Genomic DNA, 16,356 nt, shown 5'->3' with positions numbered 1-16,356 from the left:
GCCCTAGGACCATGCCTCAGGACAACCTGGCATGATGACTCCTTGCTGTCCCCAGTCCACCTGGCCGTGCTGCTGCTCCAGTTTCAACTGTTCTGCCTGCGGCTATGGAATCCTGACCTGTTCACCGGACATGCCACCTGTCCCAGACCTGCTGTTTTCAACTCTCTAGAGACAGCAGGAGCGGTAGATACTCTGAATGATTGGCTATGAAAAGCAAACTGACATTTACTCCTGAAGTGCTGAACTGTTGCACCCTCTACAACCACTGTGATCATTATCATCTGACCATGCTGGTCATCTATGAACATCTTGGCAATGTTCTGTTATAATCTCCACCTGGCACAGCCAGAAGAGGACTGGCCACCCCTCATAGCCTGGTTCCTCTATGTTTCTTCCAAGGTTCTGGCCTTTCTAGGGAGTTTTTCCGAGCCTCCGTGCTTCGCTTGCTGTTTTAAGCTTGTTTTCTGTACAGCACTGTGTGACATCAGCTGATGTAAGAAGGGCTTTATAAAGAAATGTGATTGATTGATAGACAACCAGGTGAGGGGAGTTATTTACTAATCAGTGACCTTAATTCCTCAATCAAGTACAAGGGTGGAGCAAAAACCAGCAGACACTGGGCCTCTGTGGAATGGTTTTGACATCTCTAAACTCTTTTTACTAAATAAATGAAAACAGGACACACTCTGCACACTTGATCAGATGCAAGTTTCAGTGCTTAATGTCCTACGCTTTTAATGAACAACCTTCATCAGACCGGTTCTGACAAAGGTTGTTGTTGACCGAAAGCTTAGCACAGTAAGTAAGCCATTATTACGTACTGTACCTTAGCAGCCTCCACCATCCTGGCTGTGGCGTCTGCCAGTAGTTTAGCTGCAGCAAGTAGCTTCTTAGAGTTGTCAACATCCACTTCCACCTCAGCATCTGACCGCATGGCATTCACCAGGTCAGAGGTGGCCTGAGCTAGGACCCTGGCCTGCCGAACCATCTCTCCTGAGAGGGGAGACAGGGGAGAGAAAGAGGGGGATGGGTAGAAGTAGAGGGGGTGGAGACGTGTGTGTGTGTGTGTGTGTGAGAGAATGAGTCAGCGAGAGAGCCAGCGAGCGAGTCAGCGAGAGAGCCAGCGAGCGAGTCAGCGAGAGAGCCAGCGAGCGAGTCAGCGAGAGAGCCAGCGAGCGAGTCAGCGAGAGAGCCAGCGAGCGAGTCAGCGAGCGAGTCAGCGAGCGAGCCAGCGAGCGAGTCAGCGAGAGAGCCAGCGAGCCAGCCAGCGAGCGAGTCAGCGAGAGAGCCAGCGAGAGAGCCAGCGAGCGAGCCAGCGAGCGAGTCAGCGAGAGCGAGAGAGCAGCGAGTGAGCGAGCGAGTCAGCGAGCGAGCCAGCGAGAGAGTCAGAGAGAGCCAGCGAGAGAGAGAGAGAGAGCCAGCGAGTGAGCCAGAGAGAGAGAGAGAGCCCGAGAGAGAGAGAGAGAGCCAGCGAGAGAGAGAGAGAGAGAGCCAGCGAGAGAGAGAGAGAGAGCCAGCGAGAGAGAGAGAGAGAGCCAGCGAGAGAGAGAGAGAGAGCCAGCGAGAGAGAGAGAGAGCCAGAGAGAGAGAGAGAGAGAGAGCCAGCGAGAGAGAGAGAGAGAGAGCCAGCGAGAGAGAGAGAGAGAGCCAGAGAGAGAGAGAGAGAGCCAGCGAGAGAGAGAGAGAGAGCCAGCGAGAGAGAGAGAGAGAGAGCCAGCGAGAGAGAGAGAGAGAGAGCGAGAGAGAGAGAGAGAGAGCCAGCGAGAGAGAGAGAGAGAGCCAGCGAGAGAGAGAGAGAGAGCCAGCGAGAGAGAGAGAGAGAGCCAGCGAGAGAGAGAGAGAGAGCCAGCGAGAGAGAGAGAGAGAGAGCCAGCGAGAGAGAGAGAGAGAGCCAGCGAGAGAGAGAGAGAGAGCCAGCGAGAGAGAGAGAGAGAGCCAGCGAGAGAGAGAGAGAGAGCCAGCGAGAGAGAGAGAGAGAGCCAGCGAGAGAGAGAGAGAGAGCCAGCGAGAGAGAGAGAGAGAGCCAGCGAGAGAGAGAGAGAGAGCCAGCGAGAGAGAGAGAGAGAGCCAGCGAGAGAGAGAGAGAGAGCCAGCGAGAGAGAGAGAGAGAGCCAGCGAGAGAGAGAGAGAGAGCCAGCGAGAGAGAGAGAGAGAGCCAGCGAGAGAGAGAGAGAGAGCCAGAGAGAGAGAGAGAGAGCCAGAGAGAGAGAGAGAGAGCCAGCGAGAGAGAGAGAGAGCCAGCGAGAGAGAGAGAGCCAGCGAGAGAGAGAGAGCCAGCGAGAGAGAGAGAGCCAGCGAGAGAGAGAGAGCCAGCGAGAGAGAGAGAGCCAGCGAGAGAGAGAGAGCCAGCGAGCGACACAGCGAGCGGAGAAAGAGAACAAGACAAAGTTAGGCTACTGTATGACTAAATCCTGCTAGTCCAAGGAGACGAGAGATTGGTATTTATTCTCTCTATTAAAGAACACATGGCTTTAAACTGCAGTCATCTGGCAGCCAGCATTGAGAACTCAAGCCAATCTGCCAACACTCCCCTGGGAGAGAGAATGAGTATTTTTCCAATCCATTTTCATACTCAACTAACTGAGGCTTATGTCAGGTGTAACTTGAACCCACATATTTGCTGTTGGCTGAAAGTCAGCATTCTTCAACAGGTTGGGTACAGAACAGAATGAGGTTCTTTAGAGCAGCTGGCAGACACTTTCTATACACCAAGAGGCTTTAAATCTAAATATCAACAAACATTCATCAATTTAAACAATTAAATCAAGCTTTATTGGCATTTAACAGTTCTATTTAGCGACTTCATCACTACCACTTCTAGGGAATCCCCTTCCTTCCCTCCTCTCCTCACCTGCGTCTCCCATGGAGCTGAAGATGCTCTCTGTTACGGTCATGATGGTGTCGGTGGCCTGGTCGTAGCGACCAATGGGCTCGCCGTGGGAGGCGTAGTGGCATACGTGCTCCAGCAGGTCCCCCAGGGCCTGACCGACAACACTGGCTGCAGAACTCACCTGCAGGATGTCTCTCAGTTCAGTTTCAATTCAGGAAGTACACTGACAAACCAATTTCAATGTTCCTCAATGCTTCTATATGAGAAAACTGTACTGAAATTGAGATGGAGTTGACCCCAACTCCGCTCACCTGCTTCAGCATCTCCCCGTCGACTGTGGCAGACAGACAGGCCTGGACACAGCCCTCCACTGAGCGGTCTACCAGCTTCCCTGCCTCAATCAGCTGCTCCTGGCACACTGGGGAGCTGATGGTGGGACTCACCACCTGCAGGGAGCGATGGAGAAAGTAAGAGAGGGATATAGAGAGTTAGAGGAAGAGCGAGATCAGCTGCTACTGGAACACCAGAGCACTGATGGTGACAGTCTCCACCTGGAGAGGAAGGGGCGATGGAGAAAGTGAGAGAGGGATATAGAGAGTTAGAGGAAGAGCGAGATCAGCTGCTCCTGGAACACCAGAGCACTGATGGTGACAGTCTCCACCTGGAGAGGAAGGGGTGATGGAGAAAGTGAGAGAGGGATATAGAGAGTTAGAGGAAGAGCGAGATCAGCTGCTCCTGGAACACCAGAGCACTGATGGTGACAGTCTCCACCTGGAGAGGAAGGGGTGATGGAGAAAGTAAGAGAGGGATATAGAGAGTTAGAGGAAGAGCGAGATCAGCTGCTCCTGGAACACCAGAGCACTGATGGTGACAGTCTCCACCTGGAGAGGAAGGGGTGATGGAGAAAGTAAGAGAGGGATATAGAGAGTTAGAGGAAGAGCGAGATCAGCTGCTCCTGGAACACCAGAGCACTGATGGTGACAGTCTCCACCTGGAGAGGAAGGGGTGATGGAGAAAGTAAGAGAGGGATATAGAGAGTTAGAGGAAGAGCGAGATCAGCTGCTCCTGGAACACCAGAGCACTGATGGTGACAGTCTCCACCTGGAGAGGAAGGGGTGATGGAGAAAGTAAGAGAGGGATATAGAGAGTTAGAGGAAGAGCGAGATCAGCTGCTCCTGGAACACCAGAGCACTGATGGTGACAGTCTCCACCTGGAGAGGAAGGGGTGATGGAGAAAGTAAGAGAGGGATATAGAGAGTTAGAGGAAGAGCGAGATCAGCTGCTCCTGGAACACCAGAGCACTGATGGTGACAGTCTCCACCTGGAGAGGAAGGGGTGATGGAGAAAGTAAGAGAGGGATATAGAGAGTTAGAGGAAGAGCGAGATCAGCTGCTCCTGGAACACCAGAGCACTGATGGTGACAGTCTCCACCTGGAGAGGAAGGGGCGATGGAGAAAGTAAGAGAGGGATATAGAGAGTTAGAGGAAGAGCGAGATCAGCTGCTCCTGGAACACCAGAGCACTGATGGTGACAGTCTCCACCTGGAGAGGAAGGGGTGATGGAGAAAGTAAGAGGGATAAAGAGAGTTAGAGGAAGAGCGAGATCAGCTGCTCCTGGAACACCAGAGCACTGATGGTGACAGTCTCCACCTGGAGAGGAAGGGGTGATGGAGAAAGTAAGAGGGATAAAGAGAGTTAGAGGAAGAGCGAGATCAGCTGCTCCTGGAACACCAGAGCACTGATGGTGACAGTCTCCACCTGGAGAGGAAGGGGTGATGGAGAAAGTAAGAGAGGGATATAGAGAGTTAGAGGAAGAGCGAGATCAGCTGCTCCTGGAACACCAGAGCACTGATGGTGACAGTCTCCACCTGGAGAGGAAGGGGTGATGGAGAAAGTGAGAGAGGGATATAGAGAGTTAGAGGAAGAGCGAGATCAGCTGCTCCTGGAACACCAGAGCACTGATGGTGACAGTCTCCACCTGGAGAGGAAGGGGTGATGGAGAAAGTAAGAGAGGGATATAGAGAGTTAGAGGAAGAGCGAGATCAGCTGCTCCTGGAACACCAGAGCACTGATGGTGACAGTCTCCACCTGGAGAGGAAGGGGTGATGGAGAAAAATGAGTGAATGTGTTGAAAGAGAAACAAAGAGGAAAAAAAGATTAAGTAAACAGATCATGTAAGATGAAAAACACGAACATCTAGGTGTATATTATTGAAGTTAGTCACTTTACCTGGGGTTATTGAAGTTAGTCACTTTACCTGGGGTTATTGAAGTTAGTCACTTTACCTGGGGTTATTGAAGTTAGTCACTTTACCTGGGGTTATTGAAGTTACTAATTCTACCTGGGGTTATTGAAGTTAGTCACTTTACCTGGGGTTATTGAAGTTAGTCACTTTACCTGGGGTTATTGAAGTTACTACTTTACCTGGGGTTATTGAAGTTAGTCACTTTACCTGGGGTTATTGAAGTTACTCACTTTACCTGGGGTTATTGAAGTTACTAATTTACCTGGGGTTATTGAGTTACTAACTTTTACTACTACTTTACCTGGGGTTATTGAAGTTACTAATTCTACCTGGGGTTATTGAAGTTACTAACTTTACCTGGGGTTATTGAAGTTACTAATTCTACCTGGGGTTATTGAAGTTACTAATTCTACCTGGGGTTATTGAAGTTACTAATTCTACCTGGGGTTATTGAAGTTACTAATTCTACCTGGGGTTATTGAAGTTACTAACTTTACCTGGGGTTATTGAAGTTACTAATTCTACCTGGGTTTATTGAAGTTACTAACTTTACCTGGGGTTATTGAAGTTACTAACTTTACCTGGGGTTATTGAAGTTACTAATTCTACCTGGGGTTATTGAAGTTAGTCACTTTACCTGGGGTTATTGAAGTTACTAATTCTACCTGGGGTTATTGAAGTTAGTCACTTTACCTGGGGTTATTGAAGTTACTAATTCTACCTGGGGTTATTGAAGTTACTAATTCTACCTGGGGTTATTGAAGTTACTAATTTTACCTGGGGTTATTGAAGTTACTAATTCTACCTGGGGTTATTGAAGTTACTAACTTTACCTGGGGTTATTGAAGTTACTAACTTTACCTGGGGTTATTGAAGTTACTAATTCTACCTGGGGTTATTGAAGTTAGTCACTTTACCTGGGGTTATTGAAGTTACTAACTTTACCTGGGGTTATTGAAGTTACTAATTCTACCTGGGGTTATTGAAGTTAGTAACTTTACCTGGGGTTATTGAAGTTACTAATTCTACCTGGGGTTATTGAAGTTACTAATTCTACCTGGGGTTATTGAAGTTACTAATTCTACCTGGGGTTATTGAAGTTACTAATTCTACCTGGGGTTATTAACCTGGGGTTATTGAAGTTTACTAATTCTACCTGGGGTTATTGAAGTTACTAACTTTACCTGGGGTTATTGAAGTTACTAATTTACCTGGGGTTATTGAAGTTACTAACTTTACCTGGGGTTATTGAATTTACTAATTCTACCTGGGGTTATTGAAGTTACTAATTCTACCTGGGGTTATTGAAGTTACTAATTCTACCTGGGGTTATTGAAGTTACTAATTCTACCTGGGGTTATTGAAGTTACTAATTCTACCTGGGGTTAGTGAACTTTATTGAAGTTACTAATTCTACCTGGGGTTATTGAAGTTACTGAAGTTCTACCTGGGGTTATTGAAGTTACTAATTCTACCTGGGGTTATTGAAGTTACTAATTCTACCTGGGGTTATTGAAGTTACTAATTCTACCTGGGGTTATTGAAGTTACTAACTTTACCTGGGGTTATTGAAGTTACTAATTCTACCTGGGGTTATTGAAGTTAGTCACTTTACCTGGGGTTATTGAAGTTACTAATTCTACCTGGGGTTATTGAAGTTACTAATTCTACCTGGGGTTATTGAAGTTACTAACTTTACCTGGGGTTATTGAAGTTACTAATTCTACCTGGGGTTATTGAAGTTACTAATTCTACCTGGGGTTATTGAAGTTACTAACTTTACCTGGGGTTATTGAAGTTACTAATTCTACCTGGGGTTATTGAAGTTACTAACTTTACCTGGGGTTATTGAAGTTACTAACTTTACCTGGGGTTATTGAAGTTACTAACTTTACCTGGGGTTATTGAAGTTACTAACTTTACCTGGGGTTATTGAAGTTACTAATTCTATTTACCTGGGGTTATTGGGGTTATTGAAGTTAGTTACACTGGGGTTATTGAAGTTTCACTTTACCTGGGGTTATTGAAGTTAGTCACTTTACCTGGGGTTATTGAAGTTAGTCACTTTACCTGGGGTTATTGAAGTTAGTCACTTTACCTGGGGTTATTGAAGTTGCTAATTCTACCTGGGGTTATTGAAGTTACTAATTCTACCTGGGGTTATTGAAGTTAGTCACTTTACTTGGGGTTATTGAAGTTAGTAACTTTACCTGGGGTTATTGAAGTTACTAACTTTACCTGGGGTTATTGAAGTTAGTAATTCTACCTGGGGTTATTGAAGTTAGTAATTCTACCTGGGGTTATTGAAGTTAGTAATTCTACCTGGGGTTATTGAAGTTAGTAATTCTACCTGGGGTTATTGAAGTTAGTCACTTTACCTGGGGTTATTGAAGTTAGTCACTTTACCTGGGGTTATTGAAGTTAGTCACTTTACCTGGGGTTATTGAAGTTAGTCACTTTACCTGGGGTTATTGAAGTTAGTCACTTTACCTGGGGTTATTGAAGTTAGTCACTTTACCTGGGGTTATTGAAGTTAGTCACTTTACCTGGGGTTATTGAAGTTAGTCACTTTACCTGGGGTTATTGAAGTTACTAACTTTACCTGGGGTTATTGAAGTTACTACTTTACCTACCTGGGGTTATTGAAGTTACTAATTCTACCTGGGGTTATTGAAGTTAGTCACTTTACCTGGGGTTATTGGTTACTAACTTTATTGAAGTTACTAATTCTACCTGGGGTTATTGAAGTTAGTCACTTTACCTGGGGTTATTGAAGTTACTAATTCTACCTGGGGTTATTGAAGTTACTAATTCTACCTGGGGTTATTGAAGTTAGTCACTTTCTGGGGTTATTGAAGTTACTAATTTACCTGGGGTTATTGAAGTAGTTACTTTACCTGGGGTTATTGAAGTTACTAATTCTACCTGGGGTTATTGAAGTTAGTCACTTTACCTGGGGTTATTGAAGTTACTAATTCTACCTGGGGTTATTGAAGTTACTAATTCTACCTGGGGTTATTGAAGTTAGTCACTTTACCTGGGGTTATTGAAGTTACTAACTTTACCTGGGGTTATTGAAGTTACTAATTCTACCTGGGGTTATTGAAGTTAGTCACTTTACCTGGGGTTATTGAAGTTACTAATTCTACCTGGGGTTATTGAAGTTACTAATTCTACCTGGGGTTATTGAAGTTAGTCACTTTACCTGGGGTTATTGAAGTTACTAATTCTACCTGGGGTTATTGAAGTTAGTCACTTTACCTGGGGTTATTGAAGTTAGTAACTTTACCTGGGGTTATTGAAGTTACTAATTCTACCTGGGGTTATTGAAGTTACTAATTCTACCTGGGGTTATTGAAGTTAGTCACTTTACCTGGGGTTATTGAAGTTACTAATTCTACCTGGGGTTATTGAAGTTAGTCACTTTACCTGGGGCTATTGAAGTTACTAATTCTACCTGGGGTTATTGAAGTTAGTCACTTTACCTGGGGTTATTGAAGTTACTAATTCTACCTGGGGTTATTGAAGTTAGTCACTTTACCTGGGGTTATTGAAGTTAGTCACTTTACCTGGGGTTATTGAAGTTAGTCACTTTACCTGGGGTTATTGAAGTTAGTCACTTTACCTGGGGTTATTGAAGTTAGTCACTTTACCTGGGGTTATCGAAGTTACTAACTTTACCTGGGGTTATTGAAGTTAGTAATTCTACCTGGGGTTATTGAAGTTAGTCACTTTACCTGGGGTTATTGAAGTTAGTAACTTTACCTGGGGTTATCGAAGTTAGTAATTCTACCTGGGGTTATTGAAGTTAGTCACTTTACCTGGGGTTATCGAAGTTAGTCACTTTACCTGGGGTTATCGAAGTTAGTCACTTTACCTGGGGTTATTGAAGTTAGTAACTTTACCTGGGGTTATTGAAGTTAGTCATTTTACCTGGGGTTATTGAAGTTACTAACTTTACCTGGGGTTATTGAAGTTAGTAACTTTACCTGGGGTTATTGAAGTTACTAACTTTACCTGGGGTTATTGAAGTTAGTCATTTTACCTGGGTTATTGAAGTTTCTAACTTTACCTGGGTTATTGAAGTGGAAGAATCATAGCTACTGTTGTTGAATTATCCACCGCAGCACTGCCACAAACCTTTCCCCCTCTCACATCATTCTCATCATGATGAAATGTCAGTGGGAGTGTGTGAAAGGTCTACAGTGTTGTACCTTGGCACAGGCCACCAGCTGGGAGGTGGAGAGGGCACACTGCGTGGCAGCAGCGATTACTCTGTTCTGTAGGACCGTGTCGTCTGCCACCTGGGCCACATTCTTCGCCTTCAGCACCATCATGGCTGCCGCGTTGGCCACCGCCTTGGCCAGGATCATCAGCACCTCCTGAAATGGTCATCACCATTATTCATGTCCATCCCTCTTAATAAATTCTAATAAGCAGAGGTTACGCTTGAAATTCAGATTGGGTGCAACTGCAGAATAATCCCTCTAAATGTGGTGAGTCTGAATCGCATGTGAAAGTTTGTAATGAGAAAAAGTGAAAATAAACAGACTCTTACCTGGAACCTCTCGTCTGACTCGTTCTCTCCTATCTGAAGCAGCAGGTCCCCACTGGCCTGGCCTATACTGCCTGCTGCACTCAGCACAGTCTGACGGGGCTGAGGGAACAGGAAGTCAGAGTACAGCTATGGCACAAGGGTTAGCCCACGTGGGGTCTACGGTAGGTAGACCTAAATTACAGCTGGCTCAGCATCTACGCTTAACCCCAGAAGGTCAACACACCAGACTAGCTTAGATGAGCTACTGTATTTCTGAATCCACATCAGGGTATTTTCATATTGTCAAGACAGAATCTCCCAAAAACATTATCATCACAACTGGCCTTGAAGGAACACTGTGAGCATAGTGAACTGGGCCTGCAGGTGCAGGTCTATGTGAAATCCATTATTCAACATGGCAGTGATGAATCATTCACAGCAGGATTATCCTCACCAGCCTTTGTTTTGTTCAACGTGAACAAAACACACAGTAGCAAAGGAAGGTTGAATAGCTCAAATGGCCATATTTTGTTATGGTTCTGCCTGGCTGTCAGTCTCTGGCCATCTGTCTCTGTTCAGACATGAGGGCAGGAATACAATAGACAGCCAACACATGACACACTCCCTAAAAAAGGGAAATATTAATCAAATTAAGCCTTGTAACTGGGAGGAGTGCCACCATATGAATACAGTAGGAGCTCAGTTGGTATTATTGAGGCCAGTGGTGCATTAGTGATAAGTACAGTATAAACACCTCCAATCAATCAGAGGTCAAACCTAACACACTCTACAGCCTTCTGTTACCCTCTCTTTAAAGGCAATACAACTGGGAAAGATCAACTGTGATGTTTGTTCTGTTACTAAAGAGAATATAAAATGCCTTATATCAGGGACAATGGAACTTAATGAGAGGTCCAAGTAAGTCTAGAACATTGAATCATGTGTAGAAGCCAGCTCATGTGCTCTTCAGATACCACAGGTGTTGGGCTGAAGCATTGTTGGTAGAAAACTCTGGCCACGGAAAGCCACAGTAGGCCAATCTGCAGGCTTTTGTTTCAAGTGTGTTTGCTTTGCACTAAACTGGAACAAAAGCCGTAAACACTCTAGGCTCTCCTGGACCAGTGCTGAGGCATCTGCCTCCGCCAGCCCTGTCTCACCTCTCCGGAGGCAGGCTCCACAGCCTTGAGCAGGTCAGAGACGGCCCCAGCAAGGTTCCTAGCGGCACCCATAAGGTCATTGCTCCCGCCCGTGTCGTCCTCTATAAGAGCAGCCAGTAGCTTCACACCCTTAGACATCTCTGTCAGGTTGGAGGAGATGGTGGTGATGGCACAGCCCACTGCAGTGTAGTCTGTGTCTGTCGGGTCACCTATAAGAGGGAGGGAGGGGAGGGGAGGGGAGGGGAGGGAGGGAGGGAGGGAGGGAGGGAGGGAGGGAGGGAGGGAGGGAGGGAGGGGAGGGAGGGAGGGAGGGAGGGAGGGAGGGAGGGAGGGAGGGAGGGAGGGAGGGAGGGAGGGAGGGAGGGAGGGAGGGAGGGAGGGAGGGCGAGGGAATAGAGTATAGTAAGCGAAAGAGAGTGGGGATGGAAAGAGGTAGAGAGGATAGAGAAGGAGAATGAAAAAAACGAGAGAGATAGAGAGATAAAGAGAGCCAAGTTAACCATCTCAAGCTCTTCTGGCCTGTCCTCTGGGTACCTAACTGGGTGCAGTACAGTGAGCCAGTATGTGTCAAACTTGTACCCATGTTACACTCAGCCAGTCAATTCAGCATGTCACATTAGATCATTCTGTTTAGACATGAGACTGCTGGTGGAAATGACCAGACGTTTAGATAAAAGGGGAAAGGGTCAGGGACCGTATAAAGCATCTCAGAGCGCTGGTCCAGGATCAGGACCCCTGGTCCATGTCATCTTATTCACTATACGATGGTCTGAAAGGCCAAACTGATCCTATATCAGCACTCTTCTCTGATTGCGACTGGACAACAGAGCAGGGAAGTCCCCTTATATTGAAACAGATGGTTGAAGCACCGACTGTCCCTTGGCTGGGTTCAGCATGGCACCAAACCAATGATATGAAGAATACTGCCAGCTCGCATGGCCCACTAGTACACATTATAATGGATACCAGTTCACCATTACTGTAGATTTACACGTAATGAAAACCAAGTCGTTAACTTGAAAATTTTTAAATGTGAATAAATTAAAACCGCGAGATATAAAAAATGAAGAAAAAAACAGCTTGTAAAAATGTAAGCTCAAAACCTTCTGTCACTTCAACAGCACTGGAATATCCAGCTCTTCCATTGAACATCATGTCATTTCCTGAGTCATCCCAAAGCCACGTACCAGCGGTGAGGTTGACCACAGAAGCTGTTCCTGCGGTGATGGCGTCCACCTGGGAGTGGATCTCATGTTTGGACTCATCCACCTTGTTCTGGATCCACACCTTGGACGCCTGGAGGAGAGAGATGGTACTGGTTCATCAGAATTATCACATGAAGGTGGTACTTGGCAGCTAAAAGCTGAATTGCAGAACATACAAGTAAATAAGAATGAAACATCAGAAAGTCAGGATGGGAGTTGGACGATGAATGTGATCTAGGAGCTGAAGCAGGGAGAATGCATTGAGAGAACAGCACTAGGGTGAGCATAGACGTAGTTACATTTATTTTAAGGAGTGTTATGTACATACATTAAACATGCCGTTAAGCATAAAAATCAAACGTCAGAAAATTACAATATAAAATGTAAAGATTTGGATCAGAAGCTTTAAGAGTATTAACAACTTAATTATAAGTTAATAGGGCGTGAAATTAACTGAGTGCTGTGTGTACTTGTCTGTGTGTGTGTGTGCTTGTCTGTGTGTGTGTGTGCTTGTCTGTGTGTGACGGTCAGAATGCTATTATATGTCATCCTCACCATGTCCTGTCCCAGTGGAGACAAGTGTGTGTGTGTGTGTGTGTGTGTGTGTGTGTGTGTGTGTGTGTGTGTGTGTGTGTGTGTGCGTCCACACCATGTCCTGTCCCAGAGGAGGCAGGTTGTCCACCTCCCCCAGATCAGCCTGTGCCTGCTGTACTGCCTGCATACTGGTGTTGATGGTCCCCATCAGGGCCTGCTGGGCCGAGCTCTGGAGATAATAAACACACAGACATGATTAATATCTACTAAACACGTATAGAGATATGAGATGGAGAGAGAGAGATACATATTAAAAGAGGATGTGTGTGAGAGAGAGAGAGAGAGATACATTTTAAAAGAGGATGTGTGTGAGAGAGAGAGAGAAAGGTGGAGAGAGAAACAGAAAGAAGAGGGGCAGAAAGTGTGTGTGTGTGTGTGTGTGAGAGAGAACATGTAACATTGCATTCCTGCTCTCACCAGTGGTGGCATGTGTCCTCGGTGCATCTGTCCCATGATGACCTGTTGCTGTGCAGAAGGCATGGTGCCCATGCTGAGAGACTCTGCTCCTATAGAGCCAGACCTGATCACCCCTGGTAGAGCCACAGAGCCATGCTCCACACGACCCACACGGTTAAACTGCTGCTGCAGGATCGTCGACCTGGAAACACGCAGATAAACAGACAAATTCTACATGAATTAACTATGGTCTGTGCATGATTTTTTTAAAAACGCATCTGTGATAATTAATATTCATCACATAATTATCGATAGCATTTCAGGTGACAGCGTCACCTTTCCCATCCACAGGTGGTCCAACTATCGAAGGATGGTGGTGTCTGTTTGCCAGACTCGGTGTGTGTGTGTGTGTGTGTGTGTGTGTGTGTGTGTGTGTGTGTGTGTGTGTGGGGTGCTAACAGGAACCACGGCCGACATCAAACCTTCATTGTGTTCTTCCAGGAACAAGACTCTGTTATTCTTCAGACGAAGCCTTCCAGGTTTGGTTTCCTGTGAGTTTGCAGTATTAATGCCTGTGTCTTCCCTTAGGCCCTCTATGCTATCCTCCACACTGACTGGCCCAGATAAGGGAACAACACAAGATCTGCGTCTCAAATGGCACCCTATTCCCTCATTAGTGTGCCACTTTTGATCAGGGCACATAGGGCTCTGGCCAAAAGTAATGCACTAAATAGGGAGTAATTTGGGACACTATCAAGGCCAATATTCCCTCAGTACAGGAACGGAAACATCAATTGAGACTAGACAGGAAAACAGCTTACGTAATTTAACGACAGCTCTATGTAGATAAAGGGACTAATACGCGTGTAATTAGGGAAGTTCAGATAAAAATGTTGTTTATCCGGATGTAGAGAATGGAGAAAAAGAGAGACTCCAACAGAGGAAGTTGATCCTAAGGGACAATACTATCCTCACTGATGGGGAAGTGTTCATGAGTACAGTCAGGTGTATTTATGAGATCTATACATTATAGCTGGAACATAAAATGGGACTGAGACCATGTTGGCTTCATTAGCCACTGAACGGAACAAAAACGGACAAAAACAGGCGAGACTACCTGGATCTCTCCAATAATATACCTTCTTTCATTTTGAAATGTTTTCTGTTGCGTGCCCTAATTAACACAACCCTGGTCTGTATGACACTACTAGTGTGTGTTGCTGAGCATTATATAACAGTTCACATACTTCTTAGGGGAGACAGATTCTTCCAGCATGGTGGATTCTTCATCTCCTTCTAAACCAAAACGGTCTTTACTTTGCTTCTACAGAGACAGAGACAAAGAGAGAGAAATTCCCAAAGTGACATTTGGATCAAAGGTGACAATGGCTATTCCATCTCTAAAAGGCCACACATATTGTGATTGGCAGGTAGGTTTAGGCATAACTATTTGGACATGCATGGGAGTATTGATGTTTTCTAGAAGCAGTGTCCCTCACTTTAACATGTGGATAATCTAGCTGCGATGGGAAAGGGTTTCCTAAACTCACCTTTTTGAGGATGATGTCGATGTATCCAGCGATGAGCTGAGAGATTTGTTCTCCCTCAGTGGTCTGGACTGAGTAGTAGCTCTCCTGGTACTCCCCAAAATCCTACAGCAGAGGTCCATACCAAATATAGCATTTTATACCGGACTATTACAAAAGCCTACAACAGACAGACAAACAGAGGATGATACCAATTCCTATACATCCCTACCAGAGGCAAACACACACGGCTTCATACCAAATCCTATACCTCCCTACCAGAGGCAAACACACACGGCTTCATACCAAATCCTATACATTCCTACCAGAGGCAAACACACACGGCTTCATACCAAATCCTATACCTCCCTACCAGAGGCAAACACACACGGCTTCATACCAAATCCTATACCTCCCTACCAGAGGCAAACACACACGGCTTCATACCAAATCCTACAACAGTCAAACACAGGCCAGCAATGCCAAATGCTGCATCTCACACTGGAATAACACACAGAGGTTCATGACAAATGCTCCAGCTAATGGCAAACTGTATACAGCATCTCTTACTGGAATAACATTCAAAGCAAGATCCCAACCACTGCAGTGGTTTCGCTTGTCATTTGTTTACATAGAGGACTTGGCTCAGTGTGTGGGGATTCATGTGAACGTATGGAATGAGTTTACATAGAGGACTTGGCTCAGTGTGTGGGGATTCATGTGAACGTATGGAATGAGTTTACATAGAGGACTTGGCTCAGTGTGTGGGGATTCATGTGAACGTATGGAATGAGTTTACATAGAGGACTTGGCTCAGTGTGTGGGGATTCATGTGAACGTATGGAATGAGTTTACAGAGGACTTGGCTCAGTGTGTGGGGATTCATGTGAACGTATGGAATGAGTTTACATAGAGGACTTGGCTCAGTGTGTGGGGATTCATGTGAACGTATGGAATGAGTTTACATAGAGGACTTGGCTCAGTGTGTGGGGATTCATGTGAACGTATGGAATGAGTTTACGTGGAGGACTTGGCTCAGTGTGTGGGGATTCATGTGAACGTATGGAATGAGTTTACATAGAGGACTTGGCTCAGTGTGTGGGGATTCATGTGAACGTATGGAATGAGTTTACATAGAGGACTTGGCTCAGTGTGTGGGGATTCATGTGAACGTATGGAATGAGTTTACATAGAGGACTTGGCTCAGTGTGTGGGGATTCATGTGAACGTGGAATGATGGAATGAGTTTACATAGAGGACTTGGCTCAGTGTGTGGGGATTCATGTGAACGTATGGAATGAGTTTACATAGAGGACTTGGCTCAGTGTGTGGGGATTCATGTGAACGTATGGAATGAGTTTACATAGAGGACTTGGCTCAGTGTGTGGGGATTCATGTGAACGTATGGAATGAGTTTACAAAGAGGACTTGGCTCAGTGTGTGGGGATTCATGTGAACGTATGGAATGAGTTTACATAGAGGACTTGGCTCAGTGTGTGGGGATTCATGTGAACATATGGAATGAGTTTACAAAGAGGACTTGGCTCAGTGTGTGGGGATTCATGTGAACGTATGGAATGAGTTTACATAGAGGACTTGGCTCAGTGTGTGGGGATTCATGTGAACATATGGAATGAGTTTACATAGAGGACTTGGCTCAGTGTGTGGGGATTCATGTGAACGTATGGAATAAGTTATTTATAACAGACGCCAGACATTGAGCTGCTGGAGCCTAGACATCAAACTGCTAGCAGGCTGTAGCCACTGTCAGATTAAACCAATTAGAGTTATTGTCATATAAAGGCACACTTCACATGGAAGAATCTGTGTGGGGAAAGAAGAAAATCACTTCGGACGTTAAATATCA

The 16,356-nt window shown here is 45.5% G+C and overlaps 1 protein-coding gene across 1 annotated transcript in view; it reads right to left on the bottom strand.

Moving 5' to 3' along the window:
• The window catches only part of LOC112237383 (talin-2), a 145,572-nt gene that overhangs the window by 51,429 nt on the left and 77,787 nt on the right, over positions 1 to 16,356 (bottom strand). The window contains exons 11-21 of the mRNA XM_042331122.1: positions 14,514 to 14,615; positions 14,211 to 14,287; positions 12,985 to 13,165; positions 12,623 to 12,736; positions 11,956 to 12,064; positions 10,769 to 10,977; positions 9,633 to 9,731; positions 9,289 to 9,456; positions 3,142 to 3,276; positions 2,852 to 3,011; positions 827 to 993 (exon numbers count right to left, since the gene is read on the bottom strand). Of these exons, the coding sequence (XP_042187056.1) occupies positions 827 to 993; positions 2,852 to 3,011; positions 3,142 to 3,276; positions 9,289 to 9,456; positions 9,633 to 9,731; positions 10,769 to 10,977; positions 11,956 to 12,064; positions 12,623 to 12,736; positions 12,985 to 13,165; positions 14,211 to 14,287; positions 14,514 to 14,615 (1,521 nt within the window). The remainder of the gene's footprint in view (positions 1 to 826; positions 994 to 2,851; positions 3,012 to 3,141; positions 3,277 to 9,288; positions 9,457 to 9,632; positions 9,732 to 10,768; positions 10,978 to 11,955; positions 12,065 to 12,622; positions 12,737 to 12,984; positions 13,166 to 14,210; positions 14,288 to 14,513; positions 14,616 to 16,356) is intronic.

The sequence above is a fragment of the Oncorhynchus tshawytscha genome, linkage group LG12 (assembly GCF_018296145.1).
Source record: "Oncorhynchus tshawytscha isolate Ot180627B linkage group LG12, Otsh_v2.0, whole genome shotgun sequence".
Lineage (NCBI taxonomy): Eukaryota > Metazoa > Chordata > Actinopteri > Salmoniformes > Salmonidae > Oncorhynchus > Oncorhynchus tshawytscha.
This window is presented reverse-complemented; position numbering and strand designations above follow the sequence as displayed.